Source organism: Hipposideros armiger, unplaced genomic scaffold (genome assembly GCF_001890085.2).
Source record: "Hipposideros armiger isolate ML-2016 unplaced genomic scaffold, ASM189008v1 scaffold_56, whole genome shotgun sequence".
In the NCBI taxonomy this organism is placed as follows: domain Eukaryota; kingdom Metazoa; phylum Chordata; class Mammalia; order Chiroptera; family Hipposideridae; genus Hipposideros; species Hipposideros armiger.
This window is the reverse complement of record NW_017731406.1, coordinates 1,402,389-1,420,544: the sequence shown is the minus strand read 5'-3', so window position 1 is coordinate 1,420,544 and position 18,156 is coordinate 1,402,389. Positions and strand designations below refer to the sequence as shown.

Sequence of the window (18,156 nt, the reverse complement as noted above, 5' to 3'; positions counted from 1 at the left end):
ATTTGTCTGTATTTGTCCTTATCTGCAGCCTTGGAGTGATATTTTTAAATCAAGTCATCAACTATCGTTTTATATTTCTAGATATTCCAATTAGTACTGAAGAACTCGTAGTCTGCACACTCTGTAAAATATACCCGATGTACTTGCTTCGATTGGAGTCTAGATTTCTGTCCTGTGGCAGTGGTAATGCTCAGTATGGGTTGGGAGGGTATATAAAGCAATCTTGAGTTTGAGCCTCAGTGTTCCCTGAGGAAGGCTTCTTCCACTTCTCAGGAAACCGTTGTTCTATATCAGTGATGAGCAAGGATCAGAAGCACCTGGAGGAGTAGTTACAACCACAAATTGCTGACCCCCTCCCCCAGAGTTAGTGATTCCATAGGTCTGGGGTGGGGGCCAAGAATTCACATTTCTTACAAGTTCCCAGACAATGTTGATGCTATTGGTTTGGGGCACAGACCTTGAGAACCACTGATTTATACTTAAATCTTGTGTTACAGTATCAAAATTCCTGCCTACCTATAGAAGCCAACATTTTGTTTTTAAACTGCGTATGGGGGCAGAGCAAGAGGGAGAAAGAGAGAGAAAATAGTGTTTGGCTAGAGGCCACAAGATGTTTGATGCTTGAAGACAAAGAATTAGAGCTGGCAAGAAGAAAAAGGAAAAAACGAATGTCAAGCTGCCCCTCTTCCTTTTAACCTCTTGAGTGTTGTCATGATACCTCATAATTATTTTATCCCCCTAACAACAGGCTCCTCTTGGACTCCCATTTTTATGATTTTAAAAGTCCTGAGGACTCTTACTAGGCCTCCTCTGCCCATTGGCCTAAAAAGTATTCTCTGCTTAGTTTGCAATAAATAGGCCCTCCCCCTCACGCTTAAGTTTCAAGATTGTATCTGTTTTTTTCAGACCAATAATAATTTTCACTGAATTAAATCAAAGTACCATAAACAGCACAATTTGAAGCAGTCTGGGATGTGTAGGTGGGTGACTGATTTCAAGTGAACACATATAAATTGTGCACTTGTATCAAACAATTCCCTAGATCAAGGAAGAAATAACCCTAATAATTTTAATAGTACTAGGTGTAAAAAGAATACGAGTAAAATTTAGAATCTGAAAAACAATTTGTGTTACATTTAAGAAAATCATAGATTATTTTATCTTCCCAAATGCCAAAGCAGATACTGAGGGTTGTATATATACATTTGTTCAGAATTCTTTTATTTTCCACTTGCTGTTGGGTCTATTGTGCTGTAATGATATCTGCTGATTTCTCTCTCTGATAAATTAAATACAATATATTATGCTTAGAGCTGATGTCCTTTTCTCCTCCCACCACTACCCCACTGATTATCTAGAGTCTTCAGAGAAAATAGCTCATTGTACTGGTTGATTACATGCCTCAGTTGAATAGTAGCTTGCTGCCAATTATCATTACAATGCCATATTGATTTTTTCTCATTTCCACTATGAAAATTAAAGCAGAATTTGTTTAAAATGAGCTTCCATATATATTATGGATGTGTTGGTTCTCAATATTTGAGCCATTTTCAAAATATCTTTTCTTCAGTGATCTGATGTTTCTTACTGATATTTTCTTAGAAATTTAGGTCTCTACTTTGTAAGCTTTTCCTTAGGTAGACACGAAATGTAGCCTAAAGGCTGTCAGATAGAAGTAATAGTCACGGTTTAAATATGTGTAGATTTTAGTTATTGCTTCATAGGATTCTGCTATATATTAATTTACGTTTGTGAAGTTCTTGGGCAGTGTGAGACTGCTGATTCTCTTAACCATGCAAGTCAGTAAATTTATTTCAATTTGAATTAGCAAATATATATTTAGTGTTGACTAGATGTAAGCCACTCTGCTAAGTATTATGAAAGATAGAAAGATACATGAGATAACACAGCTGTCTTCACAGAAATTTTAATCCAGATAGGTGGGTGAGACGCATATGGCAAGAATTATATTCTCAAGCAATAAGATATATGGGTGTTCAAAGGAAAAATAACTGGTATTTGGATGGAGAACTTCTGGGGATAAACATTAATGGAAGAATTGATAGTCAATTTGAGCTTTGAAGTGTTTGGAGAGATGGAGTTGGGGTTATCTTTTGTAAAGAAAGAATAAATGAGGTAAGGAAGGGAGGTGCAGGGAGGACTCCAGGAAAGAGAATTTATCCAATTTTCACTGGAACGTGTGGTATAGGGCCTGAGTCTGTAAATGTAGGTTGAGTCTAGATGAGAATCAGGATTTGAAACGTGTTAGGTAGTCCAGAAGAAATTTTTATATGGATGACTGATCAAGTGCAATCTAGTCCATCATTTTGTAAAATGAATAAAAGAAAAAATGAAGCTGCAAAGACCCTAGTTGGGAGGCTACTGGCATAGCAAAGGAAAAGTCACTAGGGCTAACCTAGAATGTTAGCAGAGACAATGAGACGGGGAAGGGGGCATGTGTGGGTGTCATTCTAGAAGAGGAATATTCATGACTGGATGACAGAAAATCAAACTAAGCTCTACGTGATCAGTCCTGCAGCCTTCTACCACGGGTGGGTTACTTCATCTCCTGCTGCTCTCCCAGGCCTGCTCATTCAGCTGTAGCCACCAGTCTCCTCGCAGTTCCTAGAATATCCCAAGCACACTAGCAATGACTTGAGTGCCCGAGTTGCCCTTATTCCTTCTACTGGGAAAGTCCTCACTTCTTTCAAGGCTCTGCTCAAATACCACCTGATGGAAGACTCTTTCCCTGACCACACATTAAAAAAGAACATCCTGGCACTTCTTACTCCTTTTACCAAGGTTTAGTTTTCTTCTTAGCACCAAAGCACTAACATTTGATTATATATTTGTCTGTTCATCACCTGGCTCCCTCTTTCTAGACACAAAGCTATATGAGGGTAAAGGCTTAGTTTTGTTGCCTGTTGTATCTGTCACCTAGAACATGTCTGGTACTTCATAGGCACTCAATAAATATTTACTGAATGAATGAACAGAATGAATGCAAAGGTGAAAGAGATGGGGAGATAAAAAAATTATGCCTGTATTTCAAATCTGAAGGATTCAAAGGATTGTAGTATTAATAACAGGATCTGGAAGAATGGAAGAGGTGTTCATTTAGGGAACCACAGACACAGACGATGATAAGTTTGGCTTATAAATTCCAGCTTAAATTATATGTTGCTGGTGAAACAACAAAGACAGGGCAGTGGAATAGTCAATCTACAATATGAAGAGAAGTCTGAGATTGAGGTAAACATCTTTCAGTTCATTCTCATAGAGGATGTTTGAAACAGTGAGAGTAGAAAAAAGAATGACAAGCAATATAAAGACAGGATTATCAGATTTGAAAATCAGAATTTCATTTTAGATGCTTAATGTTTTAAATATACAGAATTATTTATACATTTTTTTGTTTGTTTATTTTATAGCTGGGTCAACAACTTTGGCCATGAAGGTCTTGGACTCTTATTGGATGTGCTGGAAAAGCTTCTGGACAAGAAACAGTAAGAATAACAAAGAATAAAAAATGAAAAAAATCACCAAAGGGGAAAATTTTAAGTACAACATAATGTTTTTTCCTTTTATTCAGGCAAGAAAATATTGACAAGAAGAATCAGTATAAACTTATTCAGTGCCTCAAAGCATTTATGAATAATAAGGTAAGTACTATTTATTTCTGCCTCTGTCACAAAAGGTGAGAATTTGCCCGACAGTATGAAAGTATGAAACAGACAAAATAGAGTGTGTTTATTCAGCATACAAAAAGGTCCTTATGATGCACATTATCAAGTTTCATTTAAATATTTAAAATAAATTTTGCTTCACAAAATATTTATTGATAGGTTTTTGCAATCATGGGAACATGATTGTTCCCAAATTAGATAATACTTTCTTTTATTCTTTTATGGTAGTAGGACAATTTAAATGTGATATGTTGAGTACCATTTTCTTACTGAGTATTTTTATTTCATTGAAAAGGAAAATAAAATTTAAAGCTATGATTTGACTCATTTGCTAAGAACATTATCAGGTTAAGGTTTCTTTTTCTTGGGGATCCAGTCAAGATGGCAGAGTAGGTGAATACTGTGCTTACCTCCTCTCACGAGCACATCAAAATTGCAACTAAACTACAGAATAACCATCATTGAGAATCACCTGAAATCTTGCTTAACCGAAGCCCTATAACTAAGGACATAGAGAAGAAGCCACCGTGAGACTGCTAGGAGGGGCACAGATGTGAAGCAGGCTGGTCCCACACCCGCGTGTGACCATTGAAAATCAGGAGGGATATTTCGGCTGCAGAGGTTCCCCCTGGAGGAGCAAGGGGTCCCAGCCCCACACCAGGCTTCCCAGCCCAGGGTTCCAGTGCTGGAGAGAGAAGTCCCCATAACTTCTGGCTGTGAAAACCAGTGTAGACTGTGGCTGAATGAGACAGAGGGTGGCTGCAGTCCCAGGTGTTCTTCTTGAAGGGCCCGTGCACATCGCTGACCTGATGGACTCACTTGCTCTGAGCTCCAGTGCTGGTTACAGTAGCTCGAAAGACACCAGGGACATATAGGTAGGAGCTGAATTTTCTGTCTTTGTGGTGAAGATTGGAGGGACAGCTTTCTCCTGGATGGAAGAGCTGGTGGAAGCCATTGTTTCTTTGTTGAGCCCTCTCCCCTCCCAGTGTGCAGAGACAGGCAGAAACTTTATCTGAGTCTCCATCAACCTGGTTAACACCATTTATTCACCCTGATTCCCTGCGACCCTGCTCCACCCAACTTGTGGGCCCACCCAAGCCCCTTCTGGTGCCTTTTTCCTATAAATGGCCTGTCTTGGTTCATGCTGCAGGCTTCCCTACAATTTCTCAAAGGTTCACAAGACCCAAACAAGCAGCATCTGGCTTTGGTGTGTCCCGGTGTGTCGCTGAGCAGTCCTGAGCCCGGCACTAGCAGCAGCCGGCCTCTGTTCATGGCCTAGCCTCTCGAGGCAGCTCCAGTGCTTGTGCACGTGGCACCCTTTTGTAGGTTGCTTTGTGGCTCATGCCGTCAGGTAAGCCAGGATGGGCGCTCACAAGTACATCCAGGAGCTATGGAGGGAGAAGCAGTCCCATGTAATGTGGTGTCTTCACAGGATGCACTGCTGGCAGTACCGCCAGCTCTCTGCGTTCCACAAGGCCCCCCGCCCCACCCGGCCTGATAAAGCTCACAGACTCGGATACAAGGCCAAGCAAGGTTATGTCATATATCAGATTTGTGTGCTCTGTGGTGGCCGCAAACACCCAGTTCCTAAGGGTGCGACCTATGGCAAGCCTGTCCATCATGGTGTGAACCAGCTCAAGTTTGCTTGAAGCCTTCAGTCTGTTGCCGAGAAGCTAGCTGGACACCACTGTGGGGCTCTGAGAGTCCTGAATTCTTACTGGTTGGTGAAGATTCCATGTACAAATTCTTTGAGGTTATCCTCATTGATCTGTTCCATAAAACTGTCAGACAGAATCCTGACACCCAGTGGATCACCAAACCAGTCCGTAAGCACAGGGAAATGCGAGGGCTGACATCTGCAGGCCTCAAGAGCTGTGGCCTTTTCACAAGTACCACTATACTATTAGTGGCTCTTGCCTGACAGCTTGGAGAAGATGCAATACTCTCCAGCTTCACCGTTACCGCTAATATGAATAATGTTTGTAAAATTCTTACCCAATAAACAATTTAGGACAGTCAAAACAAAAAGTTTTGCAGTTTTGAAGAACATGGTGGTTTGACTTTGATTATTCTACACTAAGGTTAAGCTTTAGTTAGGGCACGTTAATGTCATGCACATAGGGGCCCAGATCATGAATAAATGGTTGATCTTTTAAATTAGGCATGTGAAACAATAGGTATAAAGTATGCATTGAAAATAAAAAACAAACAGGGATATATCCATTTCATGTTGGAATAAATTGTCATAAGCAAAGAAGGACACTTTCATATGAAATGACTTAAACATCAAATTTGTCCCCAAGAAGATTATATTACCTACTTCAAAAACTTTTCCCTTATACAGTGCACGTCAGAATAGAATCATAAAAAGCCATCCATTGCTTCTTAACTTCCATTGCTGTAATATTGCTCTGATGTTTACATTGATGGTTTTCCATCATTTCTCTTGTCTTCATTGATATTTTCAGTATGTCCCTACATATTAGCAACTACTTTTAAATAATAAGAGGAAATTTGAAAATTTAAGTGATTTTACTCTCAGTCTAATTGATTTTCCCCCCATTTAAGATGCATGTTTTTATTGAAATGTTTAAAAACTGTAACCAGACAGAAGAAATAAAGTAGACAAAATGTTATAACCTGACCATGTAATATTTTCTGTTTTGGTGGATAACTAAAATATAACAAAGGATTATTCTCATGCTCATTTTAAAGTTGTCCAGTTCAACCATTATTTTCTCAAACATTCATATGTTACTCAGGAAACATTCATAGTTTATTTGGGCAACATTCATAGTTTATACAGAATGTACAAATTTGAGACAATAAAAAAAACACCTCACAGCTGTCACTGCAACACTATCCTAGCTGCATTGTGGTGATTACATTGCACAGTCAAGTGTCCACTACACACAACTGGATTTTAATAGTGTTATTTACAGAGGAGCCCGTAGCACTCATGTAAGGTAAAGTTGCTCGGACATAATGTGCACTTTCACAGCCCTGTGAAAACACAACCATTATAGACACTGTAAACACCAGGGGCATGAAATCCATCTCTGACCACAAACATCCATCTCACAGGATCAGGCATATGAGGTCTAGGGAAGGTGCCTGCCTTTTCCTTGGTAAGCATACTTTTCATCCAAGAGGGCTGCTCTTCTTTTCATAGGACACTGTTCACTTATTTCAAATATGGTGCCAGTGCTCAACATTTCTGGAACCCCCTCTTGGGCATTGCCTGCACAGTCTGCAGTTAACTCTACTGAATGACCTTGATGGTGGCAAGGCATCATCCTTTGAGGATGGATTTGATTTGGGAAAACAGGCATAATTATTCACAGCCTAGTGAATGAAACTGGGGGCTACCGCCCTGGATCAAACATGAGGCGCCACTATAAAACCAAGAGACCATTTTTCTTGTACAGCATGCAAATTAAATGCCTGAACAATAGCAGTCCCCACAAAGTACAGGTCCTCCTGGCGTGATGACTCTGAGGGGCAACAACACTCACTTGAACGGTATGTCTAGATGGTGGTTTGCAGTTTCAAAAATCAGCCATTTTGTTGCTTCCCATATAGAAAACTATTCTTCTTCCGTTTCAGTCCCTTTCACTTTCTTATGGATTGCCCGATTGAAGCTGTGGCAAGCAGGGACCCAGTGGTTGTCATGAAGCCCCAGCTTACAGCCAGGGAAGCCCTTCTGAGACCAGTGGCAGCACATCCAGTACCCCGGCCCATAGGGCAGTGCCTGGCAAGAGGGCTTGGGGTGCCACCGGCACAGGGGCACATCCCCCTTCACATATTTTTTCTTGCACTGCTTGCAAGGATCCTCTCGATAGCGTGGGTCTTGAACCCAGTGAGAACCTGCTGGCCTGATGTTGTAGTATTCAGTGATGAAGTAGCAGCAGGTACAGTTAAGAGCCACTGAACTCTTGGTGGGAAGTAACTTGAAGATTTTCACCAGAATGTGGTGGGGTAGGAAAGCCATGTACTGCTGAGGCTCCAAAAGCGCTGGATTTTAAACCTGGTCTCTAGAAAGTCATGAGACACCTGCTTCTTCCAACTGGACGCCTCAAGCACCGGTACTGTACTTTCTGCAGGAGAGGCTGACGGGACAAAGGAATCGGCTGAAACGCTTTTTTCCTTGGATGCACTGCCAGCCTCAACAGCATCTTCAAGATGGTCGGCCTGGGAACTCTTACTGTGCTTTCATTCAGCTGGGAACAGTCTGACTGGTGCTGACCAGGTGGCAGAAAAAACAGCCTCCCTGGGAGTGGGTCTTCACAGGGCTTCAAACTATGAGGCTGGTCTTTCTCTACCTTGGACACAGTGATATTAAAGCACACGGATTCGTTTCTTCTCTGATCAGGATTGTGGCTTAGTGAGTGGCACCAGCTCTCATACGGTCAACAGCATCTGTGGGCAACTCAGTGGCTTGGGGTTACTCAACAAGCTCCTCTGTCATTTTCACATCGTATCTCGGGCTGTTTTTCACAGCAGTTTGCTGATCTGGCTGTAACGCTGCACTGTCCCTGTGGAAACTCACACCGGCTGGCAGTGAGGGACAGCCCTGAGGAGCACCATCCAAGGCCTGGTCCCCCTTAAGAAAACAGCTGTCAGCTCTTGAGGGGCCACAGTCCAGAGACCCACACCCCAACGGGATTCACCTGAGTGTCGTGCCTCTAAGGCACCTTTGTTTTGCCTTTATCTGCCTGAGTGCCATTTGCAAGCAACACCTGGCCTACATTTCTTCGGAAGCTGTTATTCCTCGAGAGGCTCCCAGGCTCACGCTGGCTCTGCCGCTTCAGACACTCAGACTCCAGCCTTGCTACCATGTCGAGGACACGGATTGGCTCACTCTGTGGTTCACCAACCTCAGGATTTCCCCTTTCCGCAGGTTCTTCACAAGCCCCTGGGGCAGAGAAAGCCTCGGAGGTGGGAGGCACACCCCTTGATTGCCCAGAAAACCTCACCATGGCAGGTGCATTAGTGCAGGTTTTTTGCACAACTGGCTAGCAGAGCACTCACTGGCTCTTTGCTCAAGGAATGCAGTCCCCTGTACGCCAGACAGAGGCTTCCTGGCATAGATGCTGTCCCCACTTGTCACGTAATTCACAGAACAGTGCTCAATGCCACACGCAAAAGGCTCAGGCTGGTAGAACCTGCTGTTGACTTCCCTCAACCTTTCTAACTGTATCTTGGCTATTTTAAGATCCCCTGATTTTTTTCTTCTTTTAGTAGCTCTCCCATCAATATCCCAGGAGCTTTTGATTTTCGTAGACCCTATCCTATTGCTACACTGGTGGGCTGCAAAAAATGCAGTTTTCTCCGTGGTAATTCCCGGTTTCACCACAGCCCCGATATCAAGCGGCCCCACTCCTTCTTCACCCTGGTGGATTGTCGCAGATGGCGCATTCTTCTTGGTTTTCATGTTCACGCTGCTCTCTACAGGACTCTTTCCATTCATGCTGCGCGGAACATTTGGAGAAAGGATCCCAAAAGGCTTTCGAGATGATGCTTTACCAGGAGTGGTAGAAGGAAAGACACTGGGTTTCATGTAGCTAGCTTGACATTTTTCATTATTTACAGCCTCTTGGTGGCTCACAGGAATTCTCAAAGTTCCTTGCTGGTTTCCAGGTTATACTTTCTTCTGGAGTTTTCAATATGGCTTTAGGTGCATAACAGAGGCTCTTACAAGTCAAGGTCAGTGAAGAAGGGTTGAGTGCTCCTATCCAAGCTTCCTGCTGTGCTCTGGCCCAGGGCTGCACACAGAGATGCAGTGGTGGCAGTGGCAGCAGGAGGCCTGGCTTGCTCCCTAGCACTGATGGGACCGAGCACCTCATGCTGCGGAGCCCAAAGCTCTCTGAAAACCGTTTGGCTAAAACGGCATGACGTCATGTGCTGGCCCAATCGATGGTTCTCTAATTGATTTTTAAAGCTGCTATTTTAAGTTTGGTAATTGCATGGTAATCATGTATTTCAGTTTTACACACATGCTTTTCACTTATTTTCCTTACTTTTTATTATCTAGCCACCTTTATACATACATATCCCTTCTGTTTTCTTTGCTTCTTTTTAATCGTCTCTTTCATTTCCTTTTTTTTTTTGGTTTTGTGTCTGTATGTTTCCTTGTTTATTATGACCTCTTATAAAGTCACATTTAAAAGCATTAGCTATTTTTCCCCCTGAATTCCTTTTGAAGTTAAATTAGGAACCATGAAAATATTCATATGCTTGATACTTAACTAAAGGTTAGCTTGAAATGGCAATTTTGCTCCGATGAAATGTTGTCAGATTTCACCATTAGACTGTAAAAGGAAGCAAACATATTTCATTAGAAATCTGAGAAATGCTTTGTGGGACAAAGATCAAAGAAAATATTACCTTCTTAATATAGTGAAAACCCAAGTTTTGGGCTTCCTTTAACATTTCTTTACCTATTCATTCTTATAATGTGCACTTGCACACACATATTGAAACCTAGAAAATAAATGAAAATGATGTCTTCTCTGCCTCATTGGCTGTGACACTTACTAAAACCCAGGTGCCATTTCTTTGGGTTCAAAGGTTTTGTAATGTAGCACAGCTGCCTGAGAGGGGGAAGATAGGCGAGTAGGTATAGGGAAATCTATACAGAGGTTTATTGCTTTAACTGGCATAGAGTATACAAAAGAGCTTTTCAGCATTTTACCCTTTTTGTTCAACTTAATTTTCCACACAAACATATTGGAGAATTTAACCATGAATTCCACATATCTCCAGGGAGACCCAATGACATAAGTAGAATTACTTTAGAAAATCATATCAGTATGTGCTTTACATGTTCTTCTTTGTTGAAGAAATACTGATTGTTCCCATATTTCTCCCAAATCTTTATGGAATTTTTAGGCAGGCTAATGGAAATCATATCTGATCAAGAGGCAAAAACTCCAAGATGCAGTCATTTCATATAAAAGAAAAAGACAAATAATTGCTATTTGAAGACCTTTCATGTAATTAGGTAGAACCTCATTGTGGGAGGTACAGGTTTTTAGAAAATCATTGTGAGTTGTTTTTTAAAATTACAGATATGTTCCAAAGACATTTTTAATGAAGGTTCTTTTTTTTTTGTTGTTTTTTTTAAGTTTGGATTGCAAAGGATTCTAGGAGATGAAAGAAGTCTTTTACTATTGGCAAGAGCAATTGACCCCAAACAACCCAACATGATGACTGAAATAGTAAAAATACTTTCTGCTATTTGCATTGTTGGAGAAGAGAACATGTAAGTATTGCTATGTTATTATATTAACTGCATGGAAATGACACTTGAGAAATTAACAAGTCATACTTGTTTTGCTGTTTCTTTAGATAACTTGCATGAAGATGGTATGAATTTTAGGAAATTATTAGCATTTTTATCTTATCTATTTACATTTAGCTTTTTTTTTTTATTCTTTGAAAAATAGGTTTATACAGATAGTATCCTAATGGGAAATTCTTCAAAGTTGAATTCAAAGAGAATGATTAGAATTTTGACTTATTTGAAGGTAAAGCAATTATTAGAAAAATAGGAAAAAAAGAAGAGAGTAATTTTGCCTAAATACACACACACACACTCACACACACACTCACACCCTACACAGATACACATAATAAAATTTGACTTCTTTAACTAACTGAATTAACTAGATACTTTTATTTTGTACTATTATTTAATAGTAATATTTTCCTTTATCTGCCTATGGTAAGTGAAAAGATGAAGCAATTATTCATAGAATGTAGTAAACTAATCTGTTAAAAAGAACAAAAAGGCTGATGGTAATTTTTCAGTGCATGTATGTGCCAGCTTCAGCAAGTTTTTGCTTTCCATGCACTAGATCATTACTTGTTGTGGAAATAATATTCAGTCAAAAGCTAAATTTAAGATTTGATGTCATTATTATGTCCGGCTAGTAAGAAAACATTGTGATAAAGAATGAAATACCTGCTAAGGACATGGACTAAAGTATTTCATTCAAACAGTGTGTTTCCAAGCAATAATTTCGATTTGAATCAGAACAGGGCCATACAAAGATTTAAAAATATTCTAATATGTTGATTTTTCTCATACCTACTAGAATAAAATGAGATGTTGCTTAGTACTGACTAGTGTCCTTAGAAAGCAAAAGGCCAACACTAAACAAAAATATTATCATATAGCATTAAGTTTTATCTCAATGAGAACAAACTGTGAATGAGATAACATAAGCAAAAGTAAGGTTTCCTTAGGTTTTATAGAAAAATTAGTTTATGTATGAGTAAGAAATATTTTTCTAGTCAATTAGATTTTTCAATAATTAATATAATACAGCCTACCCTAGTTTACTTGGTATGATTTAATTATAATTTCAGATATAGTTCGATAAGAGTAGGATAACTACATACAGGTTAGTTTGATACAGATACTTGTACAGAGATGGTTTTCAATATTTTTGTTCTTGTGAATAAGTTTTTTGTGCTAGGTATTTATAGAGCTTCTCTAATTACCTAGGCTTTCTCTTTCAGGTTTTTTTTTCTTGTTCCATTTTCAAAGCATGTCTACGTTTTAAGCTCTTTTAGAATGTTTTACTCTTTCCAGCACTTTATTATAAAATTACAGTCGGGTTACACTTGAATAAGCTTTTAATAATTGTAGATGCCATTGTGTGCTTAAGTGATATTAATATCTATTACATGAAATATCAAAACCTGAAATTTTAAATTTCAGTATTTATTAATTAACTATCTTTTAAAAAATGTCACCTAAAAAACTTCTTTTCCTCAAGATTTGTAAATTCAATTTTCATTTCGATGCCCTAAAATTATTTAAAGCTATGAATATTTGATTTATAGAAGTACTCATATGCAGACAGGAACACAATTCTTCAATTGTAATAGTCTCTATAAATATCAAGCACCAGGAAATAAAACAGGAAAAACTGAAAGAGATAAACCCATATTTATAATGTATGTATAAGACATATTTCTCATTTCTGTTCAATTTTTTTCCTCTGTAGTCTAGATAAACTTTTAGGGGCTATAACTGCAGCAGCAGAAAGAAATAACAGAGAACGATTTTCACCAATTGTGGAAGGATTAGAAAATCATGAAGCTTTGCAATTACAGGTGAGTCGGTTTTGTCTTAAATTGCTTCCAGGATTACATTTAGAGTGCTCATGTTGTATGGCACCAACTCCATTTGAGTTAACACTTGAATGGAACATAAAATGGAAATTCTTCTTGTTGCTTGGTCATTCATAAAAGCTAGAAGTTTTGTCTGGGAGAAAAACCATTTGTTTAAAATTAGAAAGAGTACTTTGGATTATTATAAGTATGATTATGATTATCGTTAATATTTGGTAGAAATTTAGTAACTAATGTAATAAACTACAGAAATTAAAGCCTTAACAATAACCAGGACAAGAGGGCAAGCAGTTCAGCCAATGTCATTATCCGCACAAGTGTTAATGAAGTCTGTGGGCTTTTGTAGAAATTAAAGAAAACTGAGCACATCTGTCTTTGTGCCATACACACAACATTCACAAGTCTCATTACACAGAATAGGGATGATGGAATTTCAGCTTTTAGGTCAGGGTCTATCTGATAGCCCTGTGTAGACCCAGCCTAAATGTTTTCTTTAGATAATGACAAAACTCACTATCTTTTCTTAGATAATTTCAGGAAATGACCCATTTTATGAAAGATAACTTTGTTCTTGAGTGGTTAGAACTCATTTATTGACCATACTTATGGTGTGAGATGCTGGACGAAACATTTTAATTTATTTCTGTTATCTGATTTAATTCCCACAGCAACCCAGCTATATAGGTAGTATTATTTAGTAGCGAGTGCTTAAATATTAAAATTTCTTATCTGATTAAAGCAGATGTTTTCTTTTCCTCTTTTTATTGTATTATGAATTATTGGTATCTTTTTTCACCAGTTTGCAGCCACAGAAAATAGATAAATTGACTTGTCCAAAGAGAATACTATTATGTCAACAAAACTATTATCCCTCTCCAAATAGTTAAGGAGATTTAATTGTTACTTCTGCTCCAACTATGATGAGCAATTTAGATAAACTTTTATGGTGTGCCTTTTATGTCCAGTGTATTATATTTTTCAATAATTTGGGGTATTTCCTTCCAGTGTTTTCCTTTTTATAATACACTTCTCATTATAAAATTGGTCTCCATAAAATTTGATTTCTCTGCTGAAAGGTTTGAAAACTATCTTTTTTAGATGACTTCTTGAAGTTTGTGTTCTTGTTCCTATGGATGGCCTTACCTAAGTAAATTTCATCAACTTTTAGTCATATATATGAGCTTGTGCGTGTCTTGCAAAGTTTGTTTAGGAGGAATTAGGTCTTTTAGACAGATTCAGAGTTTTCATTACCAGATCGCTCACTTAACTCCAAATCACACAGCTGTTGAGGAGTAGAGTTGTGATTTGAAGCCAGGTCTTTGTGATTCCAGTATTTGCATACTGCCTTGTCTGACCTTTACACTGACACCTCTGCCATAGGGTAGTTCACCCTAAACAATGGGAAGGGAATGACATTTTCTAGCCTTCAGGAAGCTGGACTGAATGGAATGATAAAATGGCAAGTTGTTAAGAAGTAAACATATGGAAGAATCATAGACATCTTGCTAGGTATTCAAAAAATTGTTGAATAGTGATTATAGATGCAAACATATGCAAAACACAATTTGAAATTTCCTATTCTAATGAGCTACAAAAATTAGTAATTTGTTATTATATATACAGAGCCTATTACTCTCGCAAGAATTGTTAAGCGGGTTTGTTTACTTGGATTATTTCATGTGAATGAAAAAAATACCATCTAAAAGTTCAAAAATATATTCAGAATGCAGAATGAAAAACAAAAGTTTCAATCTGTTGTTTAAAAAATATAATTAGTGCTGTATTTTAACAGAATGACTTTTCTATTTCTGTAGTATCCTGAGACTTCTCAAAATGTTATTACAGTCTCAGGAAGTAATTCTGTTAAAATACAGGACTAATTATATTTTTAAATAACAACTATATACCTTTTTTTTCTTTTTGGGGTTTTAAAATACGTTATTAACTTCTCACAGAGGTTTTCTAGCTTATCTTTACAGTGAAATTTTATACCTGAGACAGAATTTTCATTATCTTCAGTAGTTCGAAAAATAGATAAAACAATAAATCACATTATCTTCTTATACTCTTCTCTTCATTGACTTTCCTTCAGCTTAGTAGCATTCTCAAGTCTCCCCCATACTATAGCACCTTCCTTTGATCCTGCTCATCATTGAACTAGCCTCTCATCTTCCTTTTTCATTTCGTAGTCCAAATCTCTAAAAGAGTCATTGGCACTTGTTTTCTCAGTTTTCTAAATTACCTTTCACAGCTCAACTCTTTCACAGTTCTCAAAAAGGTCAACAATGGTCCTCTAATTTCAAAATCCAATGACCTATTTCCAATCCTTTTATCACTTGGCACTATTTGATCACTTCCCTCCTTGAAAATTTTACTGCCTTTGGCTTTTCAGGCATCATTCTCTCCTTGCTCTTTGACTGCCTTTCACTGCTCTTTCTCTGTCTTCTTTCATGTGTTTTTCCTTTTCTTCTTGAATGTTTGGTTCTGTGTTCTATTCTTGGTCCTCTTCTATTACCACTTTTGTATATACAAACGTGTGTATATATATACATATATATATACACACACATATATATGTATATATACACACATATATATACACATATATATATCTGCACACACATAAATATACTCATGCATATGCATATACATGTACACAGATATATTTTTTATTTTCCTCATGAATGTTCTCAGTTGCTCCTCTAGCTTTAACATTACTATGTTCTAGTGATTTGCCAGCTTTATAAGTCTAGCTCATATCTCTCTCTATTCAAACCTCCATGTCCAAATGCCTAATTAGATATCTTGTAGACATCATTAAAATATGAAACTAAAAATAGCATTTATAAGCCATGTGCCAATGTTGTAAATACTTTTACATGTTACTTCATTTTTAAACCTCACAGCAATCCTATGAGAGATAGCAGTAGTATCCCCATGTTATAGATGAGTAAACTGAGGCTCATAGAAGTTAGATAACTTTCCTATGTCACAAAGTGAATAGGAGGCAAACCCTGATTGGACACTAGGTTGTCTGGCTCCAGACCACATGCTCTTAACCACTACATGGTACCTCTTATTAAAACTGAGCTCACTCTCTCTTCCCTTGAACGTAATTCCCCCAAAAGAAGTCTAGTCTTCTTCCCACCTTTCTAATTTTAAATGATAGATGTCTCACCTAGATGTCTCATCTTGTACCTAATCTTTAATTTTCCTACAGACTTCATTCTTCTTTGTTCTCGGCATCCATTCAATCATCAAGTCTTACAGAACAGACTATGAATCTATCCCAGTTTCTCTACCCCCACTGTGTTTTTCTTCTTTCACCAGTGTTATGCCAACAGTTTCCTAATAGTACCCCATACCGATACATTCTGCCCCTCCAGACAAATGCTGTATACTGTTGTCAGTTATCCTGAAAAAGTAAATCCGATTCTAACATAGCAGCATTCCTAGAAAGCTGTGCTCACGACCCATTGCTACCTGATAAAGGGGAGGAGCCTAATCATGATGTGTGTGACCTTTTTTAGTGTGGCCCCAACTTGGAGCCTGTCACTCTCCCAAATGTACCACATGTTTTAGCCATACTAAACCTGGCATTTCCCAAATATGTGGTAGACTTTTAAATGCCCTCAAGTATTTTATCATATAGAACACTTTGCTTGAAATACCAATCCTTCTACATCCGTAACTCTTTCCTCTGGGCAAGGTTTAATGAGAACACAAAGGAAGGCCATTTTAGGTATGCCCTGCATAAGTCTAGGAGGGCTTCAGTGAGGAGGTGATGCTTTAACTGGGTCTTGAATGATGAATAGGAAACACTGTTATGGTCGGATGGGAGGCGGGAAATGACTTCCAGTAGGTAAAGACTGAGGCCAGCATAGTCTGCCGGTCACTTCACAAAAGAAGACAAAGTGAGGTAATACCAACATATAGTTGAAACTGATTTCTCCATAGCCCAGCAGGAAAAGCTAGGGTAACTGAGCATTAAAAATAGTTGTTTATGGAAAGAGAAAGTAGTACAGTTAACCTCCAAAGATGTGCTATAAAGAGCCCAGTCTTTACAGGAGGCTATTATTCATGTCTTAAAGTATCTCAGAAGCTGTATGTAGAAATGTGTTTACCATGATTTAATACATTTTAAATATGTTTTCTAACATGCTGAACATAAAAAGAAAATTGTGCATGTTGTCATTAGATGTGATACACAAAAACATAGCAGAAAAATATATGCTTCCCTGATGTGTAATAGGTTCACTTTACCTATTTGATAGATTTATCAGTTTGGAATATGACTGAGAACCAAAAAAGAAATAAAGCAAAAATAAAATAAAATAATCTGAGTAGCCTCCACAATGTGACCAAATCCATCAAGTATGGCTTGTGATGCCAAAGACCTTTTGGCCTTTAATCAGAGCCTCTTAACTCTTTCTTCCTTCTGGTGTCTTAATGAGCCCAATTCCCCATTTTCCATCCATAGCCGACTAGAAGCACAGGTTGGGAGGTTGGAAGAGTATTTATTCCAGATCAATGAACTGAACTGAGATGATCAAGAAGTGACAGGTGACAGACAAACAGCAAGGGAGGAGGTAGAAACATAATAAAAGACTGGAACTAGAATGCAAAATTTTAACGTTCAGTTTCATCTAATGTCAAAGCAAGAAGCCCTAAACTCCTCAGTAGTTCCTGAGAGTATCTCTGTTACATCATAGCTCACTAACTCACATATTTCATCATGCCCCCAAGGTAGCAAGGAAATAATAAGTTATGTCTAGCATATTTTGCTTTGGAATGTGGGAATTACATAATTCATTTCAGAAAGAGTTTCATGTAAAAACTTGTTGATACTTAAATGGGCAAACCCTCAGCTGTATGGACTGACTGATCCTTTGTAGCTCGATTCTTTCCACAGTGGTTCTCAAGTGTTAAGATTTTACTCTAAGCTTACTTGTAAATTAGCTATTAGTGCACTCATGCCTTCTCATATGAGGAAGTGGCTTTGGCTAAATCATTTATCATGTGCTGTAGTGGTACATTTATAATGAAACACGGCACTGCAGCTTATGAATAAGGAGAAAATTTGGGGAAAAGTGAGTGCGGTAAATATAAAGTGTTGAATGAATGCCTGCTATTACTTAAGAAACTTGTTCTACTTATAGACAGTTTTATACTAGTACCATTTTTAAAGTAGAATTAGTGCAATGGGGGGGTTATATAGAAATATTTGTACAATATAGTCATTTTTCAAGTCATCATATTGGCTTCTCCAGCACCATTTGACACTCTTTGATCAGTCCTTTATCAAAGCTCCTCCCTCACTTTCTAT

General features: G+C 38.2%; 1 protein-coding gene and 2 pseudogenes across 5 annotated transcripts in view; 2 read left to right on the top strand and 1 right to left on the bottom strand.

Moving 5' to 3' along the window:
- The window catches only part of DIAPH2 (diaphanous related formin 2), an 873,267-nt gene that overhangs the window by 226,598 nt on the left and 628,513 nt on the right, over window positions 1-18,156 (top strand). For all 5 annotated transcript variants that reach the window (XM_019641102.1, XM_019641101.1, XM_019641103.1 and 2 more), the window contains 4 exons: window positions 3,432-3,506; window positions 3,593-3,662; window positions 10,814-10,950; window positions 12,704-12,812. In XM_019641102.1, the coding sequence (XP_019496647.1) occupies window positions 3,432-3,506; window positions 3,593-3,662; window positions 10,814-10,950; window positions 12,704-12,812 (391 nt within the window). The remainder of the gene's footprint in view (window positions 1-3,431; window positions 3,507-3,592; window positions 3,663-10,813; window positions 10,951-12,703; window positions 12,813-18,156) is intronic.
- On the top strand, window positions 5,048-5,654 carry LOC109381967 (60S ribosomal protein L15 pseudogene; annotated as a pseudogene).
- Window positions 7,273-9,369, bottom strand: LOC109381965 (F-box only protein 34-like; annotated as a pseudogene).